This window comes from Pseudochaenichthys georgianus, unplaced genomic scaffold (genome assembly GCF_902827115.2).
Source record: "Pseudochaenichthys georgianus unplaced genomic scaffold, fPseGeo1.2 scaffold_449_arrow_ctg1, whole genome shotgun sequence".
Lineage (NCBI taxonomy): Eukaryota > Metazoa > Chordata > Actinopteri > Perciformes > Channichthyidae > Pseudochaenichthys > Pseudochaenichthys georgianus.
In genome coordinates this window covers 116,394-139,321 of record NW_027263014.1, presented here as the reverse complement: position 1 = coordinate 139,321, position 22,928 = coordinate 116,394, and the positions used below count along the sequence as shown (strand labels likewise).

The 22,928-nt window shown below is 44.1% G+C and overlaps 2 protein-coding genes across 2 annotated transcripts; both read right to left on the bottom strand.

The window, feature by feature from the left end:
* Nucleotides 1-6,721: 6,721 nt before the first annotated feature.
* Nucleotides 6,722-7,484, bottom strand: LOC117442642 (gamma-crystallin M3-like). The gene is made up of 3 exons (XM_034078603.2): nucleotides 7,443-7,484; nucleotides 7,096-7,338; nucleotides 6,722-6,997 (listed from the first exon to the last, which is right to left on the bottom strand). The coding sequence occupies exons 1-3, from the start codon at nucleotides 7,473-7,475 to the stop codon at nucleotides 6,722-6,724; spliced, it is 552 nt and encodes a 183-aa protein (XP_033934494.1). The 5' UTR covers nucleotides 7,476-7,484.
* An 8,621-nt stretch (nucleotides 7,485-16,105) lies between these two features.
* Nucleotides 16,106-16,867, bottom strand: LOC117442654 (gamma-crystallin M3-like). The gene is made up of 3 exons (XM_034078614.2): nucleotides 16,826-16,867; nucleotides 16,479-16,721; nucleotides 16,106-16,381 (listed from the first exon to the last, which is right to left on the bottom strand). Exons 1-3 carry the CDS (start codon nucleotides 16,856-16,858, stop codon nucleotides 16,106-16,108), a joined length of 552 nt encoding a protein of 183 aa, XP_033934505.1. The 5' UTR covers nucleotides 16,859-16,867.
* Between the last annotated feature and the right edge of the window lie 6,061 nt (nucleotides 16,868-22,928).

Here is a 22,928-nt window from a genome sequence, read left to right as displayed (position 1 = left end):
TGGGTAGGTCCTTAGTGATTTCTCTATGTCCATTGGTCATTTCAGACCATGATGGCTGCCGGCCGAGATTTCCTTGACGGACACACAAATCCACCAATCCCACACAGTGTAAAGTCAAGCTGCTTTGAGCGGCCATATTGGCTGCTGTGCCCTGGTTACAGTCTCACAGGAGATACCGCTGGAAAGCTACCCTTCCAGCGATTCCGCGGATAACTGAATCATGTTTCGACTCCTTATAATCGAAAATATATAATTAATTACGTAAAATGATGCGCACCTGGACGCGCCGGCGCGTCCACCGACTCCAGAGGGTTAATCCATAGGTTAATCCAATGTGTCTGTGTCACTTTGAAATGATTTCTGATAATCCATAAGCAATAAACCTACTTTTCCATTTTCAGATGTCAGAGCGTGAGACAGCTTTCACTCTGGGCAAAACTGAATACGCAAAGCTCCCACTTCTTTTTGGTAACGTTGATGTGTATGTGGAAATCCCCCTTCGATTCTATTGGCTCTAACTGTTAAAAAGAGATGTCAATCACCAAAATCGACCAATGGGTTCCAGAGAAACGGTAAAAACACCCATTTCCACCCAAATCACCCCAGAGGTGGAGTTTTTTTTGCTAAACCTCTCTAAAAAGGTCAAATGTAACTTGTTTTGCATCAATCTTGATACAGGGTACTTATTATAGGTTGTACTTTGGATTCCTAAAGCTTGTATTACCATCCCATCATTCAAGGGTGGTTTTCACTATAAGTAAAATATAATTCTTGGACGGACACTATAATTTACAGTTTTTTACTACGTTCGATCAGAATTTTCTTTAAAATAAAAAACATTTATATTGATTCTGACTTTTCTACATCCAACTCACAGGTTTATCATTACTTTGAGAAAAAAGATTATTAATTTCCCCCTTTTTAGAAGTGTAGTTATGGTCATTTGTTCTGGAAATGTCATTTTCGAGCCTGAGACCTGAAAAACAGGGATGGGGTTCAACAGGTTAAGCTTCATAATGGGCCAATCAGATTTTCTTTCAATATGATGTACAGGTGTTCACTCGAGAGTTGAAACCCTTAAATACTGAAGCCATACCTTGAGAAATAAAGAAGTCAATTGCATTTATTACACCTGAAAGTAGTGTTTTTGGCACTAATATGTGTTTGTGCTGAAGGGACAACAGTGATTGATTGATTGATTGATTGATTGATTGATTGATTGATTGATTGATTGATTGATTATGTAATAGTCAGAATCAGAATCGGTTTTTATTACAAATTAGGTTTACACATACGAGGAATTTGCTTTGGTATATGTGGTGCATACAAAGACAAAAAAAAAAGAATACGTAGCAAAATACAAATAGGACTGTTATGGGTCCGAGATGGGTTTTCTCTGCAGGGTGGCTGGCATCTCCCTTAGGAATAAGGTGAGAAGTTCAGTCATCCGGGAGGAACTCAGAGTTGAACCGCTCCTCCTTCGCGTCAAAGGGAGCCAGTTGAGGTGGTTCGGGCACCTAGTAAGGATGCCACCTGGGCTTCTCCCTAGGGAGGTGTTCCAGGCACGTCCAGCTGGGAAGACCAAGGGGTAGACCTAGGACCAGGGGGAGGGATTATATCTCTTCGCTGGCTGGGAGTGCCTTGGGATCCCCCAGTCAGAGCTGGTTGATGTGGCCAGGGAAAGGAAAGTTTGGGGCTCTCTGCTGGAACTGCTACCCCCGTGACCCGACCACGGATAAACGGGAGAAGATGGATGGATGGATGGACTGTTACAGCTATTTAAAGAGCTGTGCTGATTTAAAAGAAGTAATGTGGAGAAGAAATGTGCAACATTTTAAAAATAACAAGATGTTGTTCGCATTATGTTATGTGCATTAATGTCATGCATAATGTTTTTTCCGGGGTGGATAAAAGTCAGTTTCAGTGGGGGTCCTGGGCCTTGTTGATGAGGCCAGTAGCAGAGGGGAAGAAACTGTTCAGGTAGGGAGACTGTTTTCATCCTGATGGAGTTCAGCCTCCTGCCAGAGTGGAGTAGGGTAAACAGTTTGTGTCCAGTTCAGTCTAATACTCTCAGGGTTAGGGAAAATAGGACCCAAATGCTGTAAAACACAAAAGGCATGTAACAAGAAGTGAGCTTTAATAAAAAGCCGATGATAAAGAAAAACAACTAAAACTGCAAATCGTCGAGCAAGAGGAACAGGAACAAACTTACAACAAGTACCGGCAGGTAACGTGGATGAGAAAGATAACGACCGAACAGGGAGCAAAAGGGAAGACGAGACTAAATACACAGAAGGTCAATCACAGGACAAGACAAAGCTGGGCAGGGGAGGCAGAAACACAACAGGTGAACACAATGAGACAATCAGACACAGGAGGAAAGACCGGACACAGGGAGAACAGAATTTCAAAATAAAACCGGAAAATTGCAACATAAATCCAAAACCATGACAAGTTTACTAAATACAAATAAATAATACCTTGGTTTAAAAACGTAATTGTCCATCCATTAGGGGTGTAACGGTTCACAAACATTTCGGTTCGGTACGTACCTCGGTTTTTTGGTCACGGTTCGGTTCGGTACGTTTTCGGTACAGCAGAATTTGTTTTCACAAAACAAAACATAATAATAATTTTGTATTATTATTAAACTGTGAATAATGTATTCACTCAAATAAATATAATAAAATAAACATTAAGGTGCAGCATTTCGATGAATTGAAATAATCTGTATTTGAACTTTACTGTACTAGTACTCACAAAACATAAACTATTAGTTTTGGGTTTTTAATTATTATTAAACTGTGAATATTCACTCAAATAAATACAAAATATAATAAAATGAACATTAAGGTGCAGCATTTCGATGAACTGAAATGATCTGTATTTGAACTGTACTGTACTAGCACCTAAGCAGCCAGTTTGACATTAGGACTTGCTTGTATTTTCATGTTTTTTTAAAGAAAAATGAACTTGTCCACATTGCTTGCCGAAAGGGCAGATCTGCTGGCACTAGCAATGTCTCCTGCTGTGGAGAAAACCCTCTCGCTAGGGACAGAAGTAGCAGATACAGCCAGGTAGCGCTTTGCTAACATGGCAACATAGGGATATTTGGCGTTTGTAATAGCTTTGGCTCGGTCTGAACTTTTTGCGAGTGGTGGAGGCTTAAATGCTAGTGGGAGTTGGGTTTGCACTTCAGTCTTTTTTCTTTTGGTACCGGTGATATTCACGTTCGGGTGATGCCTTTTCAAGAGTGTGCAAGTTTGATGTATTGCCAGCCGCGTAACCAATTTTAGTTGAACAATGCCGACAAACAGCTTTGGTTCGGTCCACCTGTCTTTGTACGTCATCCTTGTACGTAACTGCGAAACCAAAATGTTCCCAAACCGGAGACTTCAATGATGCTGGAGGATTTTCGAGCTCAACTTTATCTGCGTTCGCCATTAATTTTCGACAGTTCCTCAAATTACTGACTACATTTGAACGCATCCCTCTGACCAGCTCTCATAGTATGCCTCTCATCCAATGAAATGACCTGCTCGCTCTATGACGCGTTGAACCCAATCTGAGCAAATTACTCTAAGCACCTGTACCGAACCGAAGGGCCCGTACCGAAATTATTCGGTACGGGTACGTGTACCGTTACACCCCTACCATCCATCCATCTTCTCCCGCTTATCCGTGGTCGGGTCTCGGAGGTAGCAGTTCCAGCAGAGAGCTCCAAACTTTCCTTTCCCTGGCCACATTAACCAGCTCTGACTGGGAGATTCCAAGGCGCTCCCAGGCCAGCGAAGAGATATAATCCCTCCAACTGGTCCTAGGTCTACCCCTCAGTCTCCTGGACGTGCCTGGAACACCTCCCTAGGGAGGCGCCCAGGTGGCATCCTTACCAGGTGACCAAACCACCTCAACTGGCTCCTTTCAACGCGAAGGAGGAGCAGTTCAACTCTGAGTCCCTCCCGGATGACTGAACTTCTCACCTTATCCCTAAGGGAGACGACAGCCACCCTGTGGAGAAAACCCAACTCGGCCGCTTGTATCTGCGATATCGTTCTTTCGGTCATGACCCATCCTTCATGACCATAGGTGAGGGTAGGAACGAAAATGGCCCGGTAGACAGAGAGCTTTGCCTTCTGGCTCAGATCTCTTTTCGTCACAACGGTGTGGTAAAACGACTGCAGTACAGCTCCTGCTGCTCCGATTCTCCGGCCCATCTCACGCTCCATTGGTCCCTCACTTGAGAACAAGACCCAGAGATACTTGAACTCCTTCACTTGGGGTAAGGACTCATTCCCTACTTGGAGTGGACAGTCCATCGGTTTCCTGCTGTAACCCATGGCCTCAGATTTGGAGGTGCTGATCCTCATCCCAGCTGCTTCACACTCGGTAGCGAACCGATTCAGTGAGTGCTGAAGGTCGCAGACCAATGAAGCCATTATAACCTCATCATCTGCAAAAAACAGTAGTGTAATCCTTAGCCCACCAAACTGCAGACCCCCTCCCCCACGACTACACCTCAACATCCTAACCCTAACCCTAAACATGAATATTACAAACAGGATTGGTGACAAAGCGCAGCCCTGGCAAAATACCAACCCTCACCGGAAATGGGTCCGACTTACTGCCGAGGACCCGGAGACAGCTCTCGCTTTGGGAGTACAGAGATTGGATGGCCCTGAGTAGAGACCCACTCACCCCATACTCCTGCAGCACCTCCCACAGTATCTCCCTGGGAACCTGGTCATATGCCTTCTCCAAATGTACAAAACAGATTTAGCCCAGATAAGCGTACTCCCAGGCCCCCTCCAGGATCCTTGCGAGAGTAAAATGCTGATCCGTCGTTCCACGACCAGGACGGAATCCGCATTGTTCCTCCTCAATCTGCGGTTCGACAATCGGCCTGACCCTCCTTTCGAGTACCTTAGAGTAAACTTTCCCGGGAAGGCTGAGTAGTGTGATGCCTCTGTCATTGGCACACACCCTCAGATCCACCTTTTTGAAAAGGGGAACCACCACCCGGTCTGCCACTCCTTCGGTACTGTTTCCGACTTCCACACAATGTTGATGAGACGTGTCAAACATTACAGACCCTCAACACCCAGAGCCTTCAGCATTTCTGGGCGGATCTCATCCACCCCCGGGGCTTTGCCACTGTGGAGTTATTTGACTACCTCAGTGACCTCCCCCGGGAGATTGGTGTTGATCCTCCAGCTCTGCCTCTGCCATAGAGGGCAGAGTTGTCGGGTTCAGGAGTTCCTCAAAGTGTTCCTTCCAACACCCTAACACCCTATCAGTTGAGGTCAACAGCGTCCCATCCTTACTGTACACAGCTTGGATGGTTCCCTGCTTCCCCCTCCTGAGGTGTCTGACAGTTTTCCTGAACAACTTTGGTGCCGCCCGAAAGTCCTTCTTCGAACTTCTCCCACACCCACTGCTTTGCCTCGGCCACGGCTGAGGTTCAGATCAGGGGGGCCGTTCCTCCCAATCACGCCCCTCCAAGTGTCTCTATCATTGCCCACATGTGTGTTGAAGTCTCCCAGCAAGACTAAGGAGTCCCCTTCAGGAGCCCCATACAGGACTCTTTTCAGGGTCTCCAAGAAGGCCGAATATTCTGAACAGCTGTTTGGTGCATAAGCACACACAACAGTCAGAGTTTTCCCCCCATAACCCGCAGGCATAGGGAGGCGACCCTCTCATCCACTGGGGTAAACTCCAACAAAACAGCACCCAACCGGGGACTTGTGAGTATCCCCTCACCCGCCCGGCGCCTCACATCTTGGGCAACTCCAGAGAAGAATAGAGTCCAACCCCTATCCAGGTCTATTGCAGGTCACCCTTGAAAAAGAGATATTTTGATCTCAAGGGGCTTTCACCTGGTTAAATAAAGGCTACAAACAAACAAACAAACAAGAAGTAAGGTTCCAGAGCCGGTGCTGTGCGTAGAGGTGAGACCCACTCCTTCCCCCCCAGAGAGGTGACGTTCCACGTCCCCAAATCCAGCTTCTGCCGCCCAGGTCTGGTCCGTCGAGACCCTCTGCTTTCACTGCCATCCTTCAGGCAGCGCATCCGACCCCATCGCTGTTTCCCGTAAGTGGTGGGCCCGCGGGACGGAGAAGCGGAGGTGTTGCCCGGCCACCAGACGCTTGCCGGCGAGTCTTCTTTCTGGGCCTGGCTCCAGAAGGGGACCCCGGGCTTCCTCCGGCCAGGGTATCCTCACTTCTTGTGTCGTCTTTCATGAAGTCTTTGAACCAATCTTAGTCTGTCCCCTTGCCTCAGACCAATTTGTCATGGGAGACCCTACCAGGAACACAAGGTTACAGACAACACAGCCCCCAGGTTCATCTGAGCACAACAACCTCTCCACCACGATAAGGTGCTTGTTCTTCAGAGAGGAAAGGTAATTGTCTCTTTATTTAATTACCTAAAGTTTTATCACATATCATCAACCCAGTGTATTAATCCGTCATCCAATATCAATTGTAATACATTCTCTGTTTGTTTTTGTTGTCAATCTTGCAACACATTTCTCATCAGATATAAAACATGTTAGTATCAACATTTGCATTGCTAATAGTTGCCTATTGTCAAATAAATATTATATAATTAATTTCAATGAATAATGTGTGATTTTAACAGTTGGACAATAAGCATGACAAAAGTCACATTCAAGGTTAATTTTTTATTTGGCATTTTATAAATTCAGGAAACATTCAGTGAACATTTAGCAGGAATCAGTGATACGCCTCATGCTCATGAACCTCTGCCCACTCATGCCCATGTCTCTGAAGTTCCTGTACTCTCCAGGCCTCATGTACATCATCTTGCCTCTGAACTGGGGCTGCTCGTACATCAGCCAGTGACCGTCCATCACGTTGCAGGACTGGCACTCGTTCATGCGGTAACGGTCCATGATGTTGTCACAGTCCTCCATCATCTCGTGACTCTGACCACCGAAGTTCTCCTTCTCATAGATCTTCATCCTGAACTGGCCTCTGTGCTGCTTTGGGGAGAAGAATTATAAATTAATGATTTAATGTAAAGAGTTGTGGGGTGGTCACCCATAGTAGAATCGTATGATTACAGTTATATACCCACCATGGGGATCATACGGCAAGACTTGATGCAGTCCCTCATTCCCATCATGCTCATGCAGTCGGAGTACTCGCCCCTCTTCATGAAGTACTGGTTTCCCATGTAGTTGGAACGATCGTAGACCATGAAGCAGCCGCTCTCCACCCTGCAGGACTGGCTCCTGCTCAGGGAGGAGGACATGTCAGAGCAGTCATTTGTGCACTCATAAGAACGACCCTGGAAGTTCTTCTCCTCGTAGAAGGTGATCTGAAAGAAGGGAATTTTAATGGTTAGAAATAGATTAGCTTGGAATAAACTGTGATATTGCAAACAGTAATTCCTGATTATTACATAAAGACTTCTGAAAGTACCTTGCCCCTCATGTTCATGCCGGTGTTGCTCATGTTGGCTGTAGATGTGCTGTTGCTGTGAACTGATATCCTACCTGGTCAACCCTTGTCTTTTATACCTGACTAATGTAAATAATGAGTGACCCCTCCCCCTCAGAGAACCCCACATTCAGCAACTTACCATTGAAGCCAACAGAATGCAGAGAATTAGTTCATTTTTCAGGGACCTGGTATTTTGTAGTAGAGGACAACTGATGCTTCACAATGATCTGACAAAAAGACTAGCATGTTCTTTGCCCTTTTCCCAAGTATGACACACTGCTTTGTACAAACTGATTGTTCATTCACATTTACATTATTGTTCTCCTGACAGTTAACAACGCAAAGGCTCCCTCAACTAAAAGCAATGATTCTTCCATTGGATTTCAGTCTATTGCAGAGAGAAGCTGAAAAACACACACTTATGATACTTACATGTTTGTTCAGAAGGATAACCTCCACATATTAACACTACATTAGTGATTGTCAACCATTTGTTGGAGATACATGTTCAAACTGGAGCCACAAACCACCAGGAGACAAGAGTTGCAATTTCTTTGCTTTATTTATTGGGGTATTCAGTTGTTGAGATGGTAGCTATTGACAATGAGGACAAGAGGGCATGCATGGTCAATTGGCTGTAATGGAATATCTCTGAGATGGTAAAACTGCTCTTGTAACTGTTGTACAGGGTATGTGTGCTCTGAAAGGCCGAGATGTTCAGCAGTGAATGCTCCGTTGAAGACATGCCTTTCAGTTCGCTGGTCAATAGGGGAAATTCCAAAGGAAACAGTTGCTCCACTTATGCGGCTTTCACACCAGCGCTTTTCCCTTTCTAGCTCCGAGCTAGAGCTTTTCTGGTTCAGCTCCGGTTTCCCTTTTTTGCTCCCGCTCTGTTCACACCGCCCAGAGCCCGACTGGTGCTGCTGCGTCATGACGTCACCGTTTACATTGCTGATTTGCTCCCCAACTGCGTTACGGCGCTCACAACAACAACAACTGCGCCGGGTCGATGATCGTGTTTCTTTTAATCACACGAAGCCAGATTAAATAAAAATAACGACTTCTCCAACCTTATACTTTTCTCCAGAGTGCCGTAGTTCATTGTTTATTAATGTGTTTCTGCAGCATTTACCGACCGCTGTAGTGCTGCTCTTCCACAGAGTTTATTCTCCCGTTAGCTCCCGGTTAGCTCACACTGCAGCGGCCGCTCTAAAGTATCACTGTCCGACTCACACAAGCAGCTGATACATATCCCCAGTTCCCTTTAGCCTAAGTGAATGTGTGTCAGTTTGAATTGATGCTGTTTGGCATCACAACGCTGTTATGAAAGTTTCTCTGGTATAAAATGGGTGATGTTAGCATAGCAACCAAAGCTAAACTGACTACTTGCTATTGCTATCCTATTGTGGCATAAACCGTTTCCTACAGGCACATTTTACCGGCGTATTTTTATTATGATTCTACTTGTGATAGTCGGACACGACAACCTGTGCAGCCCATGTATTGATTCCATCCAATAGCTGCTATAATACAAAACAAAACGTCTGCCTGCTCTCCACAATGATCAATAACAGCGAACGGATGGTCAAAGTAAGGTACAAATAAACAGAATCACACGAAGCCTGGTTAGTGTTGCCTGACTTTATAAAGTGTGTTTATAGGCACTACTGCTTATAGGCAGGCATGACAGTCGACCCGTGTTCAGGGGAGGTGGGTTTAGTTTCCTGCACGCCTCGACGTAAGAGAGACGTAAGCGACGCCACCTCTTAGCTCCGAAGCTCTTGCCTCTAGCTCGAAGTGAACCGGATTCCGGAGCTAAGAGGCCGCGGCTTTTAAGGCTCCAGCTCCGAGCCGGAGCTGAAAACGCGTTGGTGCTATATCCTGCCGCACTGTGCGTAGTGAGATTGTTTCTGGCTGTGTTGAGAGACCCAAACACTGGACAGCAAAGGGGAGCAGGATGGATCGATCAGCACCATCATCAAGGACTGCATGAGTTGTGAGAGTCCTGTCCCCGTTGTGGAGAAGTACATTGACACTTACAAGTACATGTCACTGTAAATGTCTCCGTTGTGGGACGAATAAATGATTAATTTAATCATCTACACATGTAATCTCACTTTTACACACCAAAATAACGTTAACACAGAGTAAACGTTTGCTAATGGAGTCTATTTTGTCCCAAGAAAAAGTTCATGACTATCGATAAAAAATATATATCAATAAACCTATTGTTAATTTTCGCGGTATTCCCCACACATTGCCAGTACACTATTAATGTAATATTTACACTTACCCATGTCCAAATGGGTCCTTGTTGTTGTCTTTGTGTTCTTCTTCTTCTTCAGAAGAGTCGAAGACTTCAGGTTCTGAGGCTCTATCTTCACTGCTGCTAGCGAAAAACATCTCTAGCGAAGTCGGCAACTGTTTTTTTTACTTGGTGGGTAGGTCCTTAGTGATTTCTCTATGTCCATTGGTCATTTCAGACCATGATGGCTGCCGGCCGAGATTTCCTTGACGGACACACAAATCCACCAATCCCACACAGTGTAAAGTCAAGCTGCTTTGAGCGGCCATATTGGCTGCTGTGCCCTGGTTACAGTCTCACAGGAGATACCGCTGGAAAGCTACCCTTCCAGCGATTCCGCGGATAACTGAATCATGTTTCGACTCCTTATAATCGAAAATATATAATTAATTACGTAAAATGATGCGCACCTGGACGCGCCGGCGCATCCACCGACTCCAGAGGGTTAATCCATAGGTTAATCCAATGTGTCTGTGTCACTTTGAAATGATTTCTGATAATCCATAAGCAATAAACCTACTTTTCCATTTTCAGATTTCAGAGCGTGAGACAGCTTTCACTCTGGGCAAAACTGAATACGCAAAGCTCCCACTTCTTTTTGGTAACGTTGATGTGTATGTGGAAATCCCCCTTCGATTCTATTGGCTCTAACTGTTAAAAAGAGATGTCAATCACCAAAATCGACCAATGGGTTCCAGAGAAACGGTAAAAACACCCATTTCCACCCAAATCACCCCAGAGGTGGAGTTTTTTTTGCTAAACCTCTCTAAAAAGGTCAAATGTAACTTGTTTTGCATCAATCTTGATACAGGGTACTTATTATAGGTTGTACTTTGGATTCCTAAAGCTTGTATTACCATCCCATCATTCAAGGGTGGTTTTCACTATAAGTAAAATATAATTCTTGGACGGACAATATAATTTACAGTTTTTTACTACGTTCGATCAGAATTTTCTTTAAAATAAAAAACATTTATATTGATTCTGACTTTTCTACATCCAACTCACAGGTTTATCATTACTTTGAGAAAAAAGATTATTAATTTCCCCCTTTTTAGAAGTGTAGTTATGGTCATTTGTTCTGGAAATGTCATTTTCGAGCCTGAGACCTGAAAAACAGGGATGGGGTTCAACAGGTTAAGCTTCATAATGGGCCAATCAGATTTTCTTTCAATATGATGTACAGGTGTTCACTCGAGAGTTGAAACCCTTAAATACTGAAGCCATACCTTGAGAAATAAAGAAGTCAATTGCATTTATTACACCTGAAAGTAGTGTTGTTGGCACTAATATGTGTTTGTGCTGAAGGGACAACAGTGATTGATTGATTGATTGATTGATTGATTGATTGATTGATTGATTGATTGATTGATTGATTGATTGATTGATTATGTAATAGTCAGAATCAGAATCGGTTTTTATTACAAATTAGGTTTACACATACGAGGAATTTGCTTTGGTATATGTGGTGCATACAAAGACAAAAAAAAAAGAATACGTAGCAAAATACAAATAGGACTGTTATGGGTCCGAGATGGGTTTTCTCTGCAGGGTGGCTGGCATCTCCCTTAGGAATAAGGTGAGAAGTTCAGTCATCCGGGAGGAACTCAGAGTTGAACCGCTCCTCCTTCACGTCAAAGGGAGCCAGTTGAGGTGGTTCGGGCACCTAGTAAGGATGCCACCTGGGCTTCTCCCTAGGGAGGTGTTCCAGGCACGTCCAGCTGGGAAGAGACCAAGGGGTAGACCTAGGACCAGGGGGAGGGATTATATCTCTTCGCTGGCTGGGAGTGCCTTGGGATCCCCCAGTCAGAGCTGGTTGATGTGGCCAGGGAAAGGAAAGTTTGGGGCTCTCTGCTGGAACTGCTACCCCCGTGACCCGACCACGGATAAGCGGGAGAAGATGGATGGATGGATGGACTGTTACAGCTATTTAAAGAGCTGTGCTGATTTAAAAGAAGTAATGTGGAGAAGAAATGTGCAACATTTTAAAAATAACAAGATGTTGTTCGCATTATGTTATGTGCATTAATGTCATGCATAATGTTTTTTCCGGGGTGGATAAAAGTCAGTTTCAGTGGGGGACCTGGGCCTTGTTGATGAGGCCAGTAGCAGAGGGGAAGAAACTGTTCAGGTAGGGAGACTGTTTTCATCCTGATGGAGTTCAGCCTCCTGCCAGAGTGGAGTAGGGTAAACAGTTTGTGTCCAGTTCAGTCTAATACTCTCAGGGTTAGGGAAAATAGGACCCAAATGCTGTAAAACACAAAAGGCATGTAACAAGAAGTGAGCTTTAATAAAAAGCCGATGATAAAGAAAAACAACTAAAACTGCAAATCGTCGAGCAAGAGGAACAGGAACAAACTTACAACAAGTACCGGCAGGTAACGTGGATGAGAAAGATAACGACCGAACAGGGAGCAAAAGGGAAGACGAGACTAAATACACAGAAGGTCAATCACAGGACAAGACAAAGTTGGGCAGGGGAGGCAGAAACACAACAGGTGAACACAATGAGACAATCAGACACAGGAGGAAAGACCGGACACAGGGAGAACAGAATTTCAAAATAAAACCGGAAAATTGCAACATAAATCCAAAACCATGACAAGTTTACTAAATACAAATAAATAATACCTTGGTTTAAAAACGTAATTGTCCATCCATTAGGGGTGTAACGGTTCACAAACATTTCGGTTCGGTACGTACCTCGGTTTTTTGGTCACGGTTCGGTTCGGTACGTTTTCGGTACAGCAGAATTTGTTTTCACAAAACAAAACATAATAATAATTTTTTATTATTATTAAACTGTGAATAATGTATTCACTCAAATAAATATAATAAAATAAACATTAAGGTGCAGCATTTCGATGAATTGAAATAATCTGTATTTGAACTTTACTGTACTAGTACTCACAAAACATAAACTATTAGTTTTGGGTTTTTAATTATTATTAAACTGTGAATATTCACTCAAATAAATACAAAATATAATAAAATGAACATTAAGGTGCAGCATTTCGATGAACTGAAATGATCTGTATTTGAACTGTACTGTACTAGCACCTAAGCAGCCAGTTTGACATTAGGACTTGCTTGTATTTTCATGTTTTTTTAAAGAAAAATGAACTTGTCCACATTGCTTGCCGAAAGGGCAGATCTGCTGGCACTAACAATGTCTCCTGCTGTGGAGAAAACCCTCTCGCTAGGGACAGAAGTAGCAGATACAGCCAGGTAGCGCTTTGCTAACATGGCAACATAGGGATATTTGGCGTTTGTAATAGCTTTGGCTCGGTCTGAACTTTTTGCGAGTGGTGGAGGCTTAAATGCTAGTGGGAGTTGGGTTTGCACTTCAGTCTTTTTTCTTTTGGTACCGGTGATATTCACGTTCGGGTGATGCCTTTTCAAGAGTGTGCAAGTTTGATGTATTGCCAGCCGCGTAACCAATTTTAGTTGAACAATGCCGACAAACAGCTTTGGTTCGGTCCACCTGTCTTTGTACGTCATCCTTGTACGTAACTGCGAAACCAAAATGTTCCCAAACCGGAGACTTCAATGATGCTGGAGGATTTTCGAGCTCAACTTTATCTGCGTTCGCCATTAATTTTCGACAGTTCCTCAAATTACTGACTACATTTGAACGCATCCCTCTGACCAGCTCTCATAGTATGCCTCTCATCCAATGAAATGACCTGCTCGCTCTATGACGCGTTGAACCCAATCTGAGCAAATTACTCTAAGCACCTGTACCGAACCGAAGGGCCCGTACCGAAATTATTCGGTACGGGTACGTGTACCGTTACACCCCTACCATCCATCCATCTTCTCCCGCTTATCCGTGGTCGGGTCTCGGAGGTAGCAGTTCCAGCAGAGAGCTCCAAACTTTCCTTTCCCTGGCCACATCAACCAGCTCTGACTGGGAGATTCCAAGGCGCTCCCAGGCCAGCGAAGAGATATAATCCCTCCAACTGGTCCTAGGTCTACCCCTCAGTCTCCTGGACGTGCCTGGAACACCTCCCTAGGGAGGCGCCCAGGTGGCATCCTTACCAGGTGACCAAACCACCTCAACTGGCTCCTTTCAACGCGAAGGAGGAGCAGTTCAACTCTGAGTCCCTCCCGGATGACTGAACTTCTCATCTTATCCCTAAGGGAGACGACAGCCACCCTGCGGAGAAAACCCAACTCGGCCGCTTGTATCTGCGATATCGTTCTTTCGGTCATGACCCATCCTTCATGACCATAGGTGAGAGTAGGAACGAAAATGGCCCGGTAGACAGAGAGCTTTGCCTTCTGGCTCAGATCTCTTTTCGTCACAACGGTGTGGTAAAACGACTGCAGTACAGCTCCCGCTGCTCCGATTCTCCGGCCCATCTCACGCTCCATTGGTCCCTCACTTGAGAACAAGACCCAGAGATACTTGAACTCCTTCACTTGGGGTAAGGACTCATTCCCTACTTGGAGTGGACAGTCCATCGGTTTCCTGCTGTAACCCATGGCCTCAGATTTGGAGGTGCTGATCCTCATCCCAGCTGCTTCACACTCGGTAGCGAACCGATTCAGTGAGTGCTGAAGGTCGCAGACCAATGAAGCCATCAGAACCACATCATCTGCAAAAAACAGTAGTGTAATCCTTAGCCCACCAAACTGCAGACCCCCTCCCCCACGACTACACCTCAACATCCTAACCCTAACCCTAAACATGAATATTACAAACAGGATTGGTGACAAAGCGCAGCCCTGGCAAAATACCAACCCTCACCGGAAATGGGTCCGACTTACTGCCGAGGACCCGGACACAGCTCTCGCTTTGGGAGTACAGAGATTGGATGGCCCTGAGTAGAGACCCACTCACCCCATACTCCTGCAGCACCTCCCACAGTATCTCCCTGGGAACCTGGTCATATGCCTTCTCCAAATGTACAAAACAGATTTAGCCCGGATAAGCGTACTCCCAGGCCCCCTCCAGGATCCTTGCGAGAGTAAAATGCTGATCCGTCGTTCCACGACCAGGACGGAATCCGCATTGTTCCTCCTCAATCTGCGGTTCGACAATCGGCCTGACCCTCCTTTCGAGTACCTTAGAGTAAACTTTCCCGGGAAGGCTGAGTAGTGTGATGCCTCTGTCATTGGCACACACCCTCAGATCCACCTTTTTGAAAAGGGGAACCACCCCGGTCTGCCACTCCTTCGGTACTGTTTCCGACTTCCACACAATGTTGATGAGACGTGTCAAACATTACAGACCCTCAACACCCAGAGCCTTCAGCATTTCTGGGCGGATCTCATCCACCCCCGGGGCTTTGCCACTGTGGAGTTATTTGACTACCTCAGTGACCTCCCCCCGGGAGATTGGTGTTGATCCTCCAGCTCTGCCTCTGCCATAGAGGGCAGAGTTGTCGGGTTCAGGAGTTCCTCAAAGTGTTCCTTCCAACACCCTAACACCCTATCAGTTGAGGTCAACAGCGTCCCATCCTTACTGTACACAGCTTGGATGGTTCCCTGCTTCCCCCTCCTGAGGTGTCGGACAGTTTTCCAGAACAACTTTGGTGCCGCCCGAAAGTCCTTCTTCGAACTTCTCCCACACCCACTGCTTTGCCTCGGCCACGGCTGAGGTTCAGATCAGGGGGGCCGTTCCTCCCAATCACGCCCCTCCAAGTGTCTCTATCATTGCCCACATGTGTGTTGAAGTCTCCCAGCAAGACTAAGGAGTCCCCTTCAGGAGCCCCATACAGGACTCTTTTCAGGGTCTCCAAGAGGGCCGAATATTCTGAACTGCTGTTTGGTGCATAAGCACACACAACAGTCAGAGTTTTCCCCCCATAACCCGCAGGCGTAGGGAGGCGACCCTCTCATCCACTGGGGTAAACTCCAACAAAACAGCACCCAACCGGGGACTTGTGAGTATCCCCTCACCCGCCCTACCAGGAACACAAGGTTACAGACAACACAGCCCCCAGGTTCATCTGAGCACAACAACCTCTCCACCACGATAAGGTGCTGGTTCTTCAGAGAGGAAAAGGTAATTGTCTCTTTATTTAATTACCTAAAGTTTTATCACATATCATCAACCCAGTGTATTAATCCGTCATCCAATATCAATTGTAATACATTCTCTGTTTGTTTTTGTTGTCAATCTTGCAACACATTTCTCATCAGATATAAAACATGTTAGGATCAACATTTGCATTGCTAATAGTTGCCTATTGTCAAATAAATATTATATAATTAATTTCAATGAATAATGTGTGATTTTAACAGTTGGACAATAAGCATGACAAAAGTCACATTCAAGGTTAATTTTTTATTTGGCATTTTATGAATTCAGGAAACATTCAGTGAACATTTAGCAGGAATCAGTGATACGCCTCATGCTCATGAACCTCTGGCCACTCATGCCCATGTCTCTGAAGTTCCTGTACTCTCCAGGCCTCATGTACATCATCTTGCCTCTGAACTGGGGCTGCTCGTACATCAGCCAGTGACCGTCCATCACGTTGCAGGACTGGCACTCGTTCATGCGGTAACGGTCCATGACGTTGTCACAGTCCTCCATCATCTCATGACTCTGACCACCGAAGTTCTCCTTCTCATAGATCTTCATCCTAAACTGGCCTCTGTGCTGCTTTGGGGAGAAGAATGATAAATTAATGATTTAATGTAAAGAGTTGTGGGGTGGTCACCCATAGTAGAATCGTCGGTTACAGTTGTATACCCACCATGGGGATCATACGGCAAGACTTGATGTTCTCCCTCATTCCCATCATGCTCATGCAGTCGGAGTACTCGCCCCTCTTCATGAAGTACTGGTTTCCCATGTAGTTGGAACGATCGTAGACCATGAAGCAGCCGCTCTCCACCCTGCAGGACTGGCTCCTGCTCAGGGAGGAGGACATGTCAGAGCAGTCATTCATGCACTCATAAGAACGACCCTGGAAGTTCTTCTCCTCGTAGAAGGTGATCTGAAAGAAGAGAATTGTAATGGTTAGAAATAGATTAGCTAGGAATAAACTGTGATATTGCAAACAGTAATTCCTGATTATTACATAAAGACTTCTGAAAGTACCTTGCCCCTCATGTTCATGCCGGTGTTGCTCATGTTGGCTGTAGATGTGCTGTTGCTGTGAACTGATATCCTACCTGGTCAACCCTTGTCTTTTATACCTGACTAACGTACATAATTAGTGACCCCTCCCCCTCAGAGAACCCCACATTCAGCAACTTACCATTGAAGCCAACAGAATGCAGAGAATTAGTTCATTTTTCAGGGACCTTGTATTTTGTAGTAGAGGACAACTGATGCTTCACAATGATCTGACAAAAAGACTAGCATGTTCTTTGCCCTTTTCCCAAGTATGACACACTACTTTGTACAAACTGATTGTTCATTCACATTTACATTATTGTTCTCCTGACAGTTAACAATGCAAAGGCTCCCTCAACTAAAAGCAATGATTCTTCCATTGGATTTCAGTCTATTGCAGAGAGAAGCTGGAAAACACACACTTATGATACTTACATGTTTGGTTCAGAAGGATAACCTCCACATATTAATACTACATTAGTGATTGTCGACCATTTGTTGGAGATACATGTTCAAACTGGAGCCACAAACCACCAGGAGACAAGAGTTGCAATTTCTTTGCTTTATTTATCGGGGTATTCAGTTGTTGAGATGGTAGCTATTGCCAATGAGGACAAGAGGGCATGCATGGTCAATTGGCTGTAATGGAATATCTCTGAGATGGTGAAACTGCTCTTGTAACTGTTGTACAGGGTATGTGTGCTCTGAAAGACCGAGATGTTCAGCAGTGAATGCTCCGTTGAAGACATGCCTTTCAGTTCGCTGGTCAATCGGGGAAATTCCAAAGGAAACAGTTGCTCCAATTACTTGCACTATATCCTGCCGCACTGTGCGTAGTGAGATTGTTTCAGGCTGTGTTGAGAGACCCAAACACTGGACAGCAAAGGAGAGCAGGATGGATCGATTAGGTTTGTCCATGTAGAGAACCTCTGAGGAGGGGGATGTGTACATCACTGTAGATTATTTGTTTGAATTAAAGTCATGAAAAATAGTCAAGTGAATGTTCTTGCATACATTACATGGCCTTCTTTAAGGTGCATTTGTCCAATTTATGGATTATTCCGCATTTAATGCATCCGTCTTTCTCTCTGATCGATTTGTAATGTTTATTTTGGTGAGTCCTTTGAATTATGTGCATGAACCAAGGAAACGATATAACTATATTAGAGCCTGTATACGTAAAATTGATGCTGACTTGCTGAAGTGTGTCCTCTTACTACTTTAACTATGAGATACTTGGGATTCTGCCTTCTGCCGTGGAAAACCATAGTAATCAGGGGGCCGTCTATCTCTTTTGGGTCTAGCCCCTAGGTCTTGATGGCTAATTGGCTTTTCAGGGCTTTGGCTAATGCTTCCAGGGATACTGATGGCAGAATTTGGTGCTTTGGATGAGAGGTGGGCAATAAGGGTTCAGGTGAAAGGCTAGGCTCTGGGACACCTTCGGATCCATCCATGTTCCCAGTAGAAAGGGCCTGACCTCCATTATTGGGTTCATCCATTGTCTGCATGCCATCAGTCTCTGAATCAGTCATTTGTTCACTATGTGGAGTGTGGCTCAGTCTCTGGCTCGAAGGACCATTTACTGCAGAGGTGACAATGTACTATATTAACATATGACAAATACTATATGTTTATTTAAAGTAGAGAGCTGTGCTGATTTAAAAGAGGTAATGTGGAGAAGAAATGTGCAAAATTAAATAACAAGATGTTGTTCACATTATGTTATGTGCATTAATGTAATACATAATGTTTTTTCTGGGATGGATACAAGTCAGTTTCAGTGGGGGTCCTGGGCCTTGTTGATGAGGCCAGTAGCAGAGGGGAAGAAACTGTTCAGGTGGAGAGAGGTTTTGGTCCTGATGGAGCGCAGCCTCCTGCCTGAGTGGAGCAGGGTCAACAGTTTGTGTCCAGTTCATTTAATTTCAAACCTTTATTTATACAGATAAATCCCATTGAGATAGCCAATGCTCATGCTAGTGCTAATGGGGATCCTAATAAAGACATAAAGACATTGAGATCAATGATCTCTTTTTCAAGGGAGACCTGCTCAAGTTGTTCCACATGAAACATAAAAACATAAACAGAACAACAAAAGGACATCATCCAGCATCATTTACATAATTATCCACATAAACAGGTACCAATAGCTTCCGATTGAGTAGCATCCAACCGAGCTTTAAAAACATTTAGTGGCACCAGATTGTTCAGTTTCCATTTAATTTGCAGACTATTCCAAGACAGAGGAGCTGCGCATCTAAATGCTGTCTTCCCTAAGACAGTCCTAGCAGTTGGCACATTTAATAAAACCACAGCATTCGATCTCAGGCAGTAGCCACTTACAATTCTCCGTGAGATCAGGGAGCAGATATAAGATGGAAGTTTCCCTAGTATGGCTTTGTATATAAAAATGTACCAGTGACTGAGCCTCCGTACAGTTAGTGAAAGCAAACCAGCCTTTGCATACAGGGTACAGTGATGGGTTAATGCTTTACAGTTTGTCACAAATCTTAGTGCACTGTGATACGCAGCTTCTAACTTGACCAGGCAATTGGCAGGTGCATTCATATACATCAAATCCCCATAGTCCAGCACAGGTAAAAAGGTCACAGTAAGCCTTTTCCTGGCCTCAAGCGAGAAACAGGACTTGTTCCTGTAGAAGAAACCTAGCCTAACCCCCAGCTTTTTAAGCAGGTTATTGACAAGTTTAAAAGAGAGACAATCATCAAGCCAGATACCAAGGTATTTGTAACAGGCAACAACTTCAAGTTTTGTTCCTTGCGTAGTTACAATATCTAAAACAGGCTCTGGTGTCTTTTTAGCTTTAGAAAAGAGCATTACCTTGGTTTTGTCAACATTTAAAAGAAGCTTTAGTTCAGAGAGCTGAGTCTGAATAGTGTTAAAAACAGCCTGTAATTTAACACCAGCCTCCTGAATGGAGGGACCTGCACAGTACATCACGGTATCGTCCGCATATAAATGTAAAGTAGCTTCATCCACATTTTCACCTAAACTGTTAATATATATGGAGAATAAAAGTGGTCCTAAAACAGAACCTTGAGGAACACCATTATCAATGTTTCACCACTCGGAAGACAGCCCATCAAAGTGAACACATTGGGACCTTTCAGAGAGGTAGTTTACAAACCGCCCCACTGCATGGCTGGACATGCCTATACTGGCTAGCCTCTGCTTTAAAATGTGATGATCAACGGTGTCAACCGCTTTTGAAAGGTCAATAAATAGAGCTGCACAACTCTGCTTATTATCTAAAATACTCTCCACATCATTCACCACTTTCATTGTGGCAGTGATGGTGCTGTGTTGCTTTCTGAAGCCTGACTGATGTTTAGACAGGATGTCATTTGTACATAAAAACACCTTTACCTGTTCACTCACTTAGCCAGAACTGACAACTTAGAGATTTGCCTATAGTTATTTAATAAGGTGGCCTCCCCTCCTTTTAGCAAAGGCAGGACATACGCTGACTTCCACAATTTTGGAATTGTGTTAGTGCTGAGGGAGAGGTTAAAAAGAGTAGTGAGAGGTGGAGCAATAAAATCTGCAGCTATCTTTAAAAAGAAAGGTTCTACGTTGTCCGGGCCAGCCGGTTTCTTAGGATCTAGCTTGGTTAAAGCTTCACGAACAACATCAACAGTAAAAGGGGTAAAACTAAAAGGGTTTTCCAACACACGTTTTTCAGAGTCACATACTGTAGTGTTCACAGAAGCAGAGTTAGTGACAGAATCAAATAGAGAACCACAGGACACAAAATGCTCATTAAAGCAATTGAGCATAGTAGCCCTATCCGATATAGTGCCAGATGCTGTGGTAATGCACTAGGGCTGTGCAATTTAATCGATCCTGCGATATATATCGATATTTAGTTTTCCGAGAAAGTATCGATATTTCAGCCGCGGGTATCGATACATTAAGTCTGATAACTGTGTTCGTTATCCTCGCGTCCAGGAGAGAAGCTTTAAAAAGGAGACTAGTCTCTGAGAAGGTTCAAATGTATACTTTAATTAATAAAAAGCGCGGTAATGTTACAAGCAGAAGATGGTTCAGTCAGAAAAACAGCTGTGTTCTGGCTCTCGTGAGCGAAGGGAAGAGAGCGAGCTCCACCTTTCCAGCTGTTAAATATCCTCTGCTGAATCCTCCCTGTGGGCCGGTTGGCGCTGCTGGGGGCCGGCCCTCCACGTCTCCAATGTTCGTTGTTGCGCATAACAGAGGATTCAGACATTGTACATTAAATATATAACTAAACACGCCTTTTCTCCTCCTTATCTCTTTCATGACTTTTAATTTAATACATTTTAAACGCTGTAATCAATACTCCAAAAATACCTCACGGCTGGTATCATTTCCGGTAGTTCCGAATGTTGTCTCATGCTACCCACGTCTGTAAACAAGCGTATTCAAATAAACTGTACCTTCATTTAATATTCAGCAATAATAATATCTCGACGTCTATAGTTGTAGTGTTGAAATCAGTAGGTTTCGGTGTGCAACACTCCGTGTCATATCGCTACTAAATTCACCTCTATAGTAAATGGTATATTAGCCACATGCTAAATGCTAACCGGAGATGAAGGATTTTCAGAATAAAAGCTTAACAACTGGTTGTGCACAAGCACTTCTGTTTTTTCAGTATAAAACAGCATTTAAACTGACGGTATGTTTATGGTACTTTATGCCATCAAAACATTGATTTTAATTTCTAACAAGTCCCATTCAAATCCCCCGTGTTCGGCCACCTGTTGCACCTTTTAATTGTCCATTGTGATACTGCACTTTATGCACTTACGTTTCAAAGGCTTGTAAGCTACAGTTTGCACTGTTTCAATAAATGAAACAAATTTTCTCACCACATCTTTTGATTCATTTTGTCCAGCATTTGCAAGCTGTAGACTATCTGTCAGAGCCATATATTGTATAATTGATGCTTTCAGTTTTCAGTTGAATTAATTCAATCCAAGTCAAGATGTCACAAGACGTCACAAGATGTCACCAAAATCACACTGTCCCTTTAAAATCTTTCAGAAAATTATATAAGTGTATCGAATTATATCGAATCGTATCGAATCGTATCGTTGGCTGAATATCGTGATATATATCGTATCGTTGGCTGAATATCGTGTATCGTATCGTATCGTGAGATTAGTGTATCGCTACAGCCCTATAATGCACGGAGGTAGCTCATTACGGATATCACCGGTGGATAACGATTTAATGGCTTTCCAACATTTTCCAGGATTATTTAGATTCTTTGTGGTTACTGACAGATAGTACTTTGATTTAGCGCTTTTGATTTGCGATGTGAAGCTATTCCTTAGCTGCCTAAAACGCAGCCATTCTACCTCTGAGCCTGATTTCCTAGCCTTTGCCCAGGCCTTGTTTCTCTCATGAAGGAGACTGGACAGATTAGCAGAAAACCAAGGATTGTCTCGTCCCTTTACTCTAAATGTACGCGGGCGTGCATGTCTATCAATGATCTCCATAACACCAAGATAAAAATAAGACCATGCGGTTTCTACATCAGCACACAGATCGATTTTACCCCAATCAAAATCAAACAGATCATGCACAAAACCCTGCTCCACAAAATGTTTTTTGTCTCTCTTAATAATAATGCGAGGTTTAACCTTTTGGACCTTAGTGTCCCTAATTGTGGCTACAGCACAGTGATCACTCAGATCATTTGCAAAGACTCTCACAGATGAATATTTATGGGGAACATTAGTTAAAATTAGATCAATTAGGGAGGATTTATTAGGGGACTTAATGTTAGGGCGAGTAGGACTGTCCACTATCTGAGTAACATTTAAAGAGATACAAAGGTTTTTAAAATCCTCTGACACTGCAGTTAACCAGTCCCAGTTCAAATCTATAAGCTGGCAATGTCCTTGATCTCATATTCTCAAGGAACTGCGCTACTTCTAACCTCTCTGTAAACCCGCTCCACACATCCGATCACTTCTTCATTTCATTCTCTCTACCCCTTTCCAAACATAACAAACTAATCTCTTCTCATCCTGCACCTGTCCGCCGTAACCTTCGTTCCCTCTCCCCCTCTACCTTTGCCTCA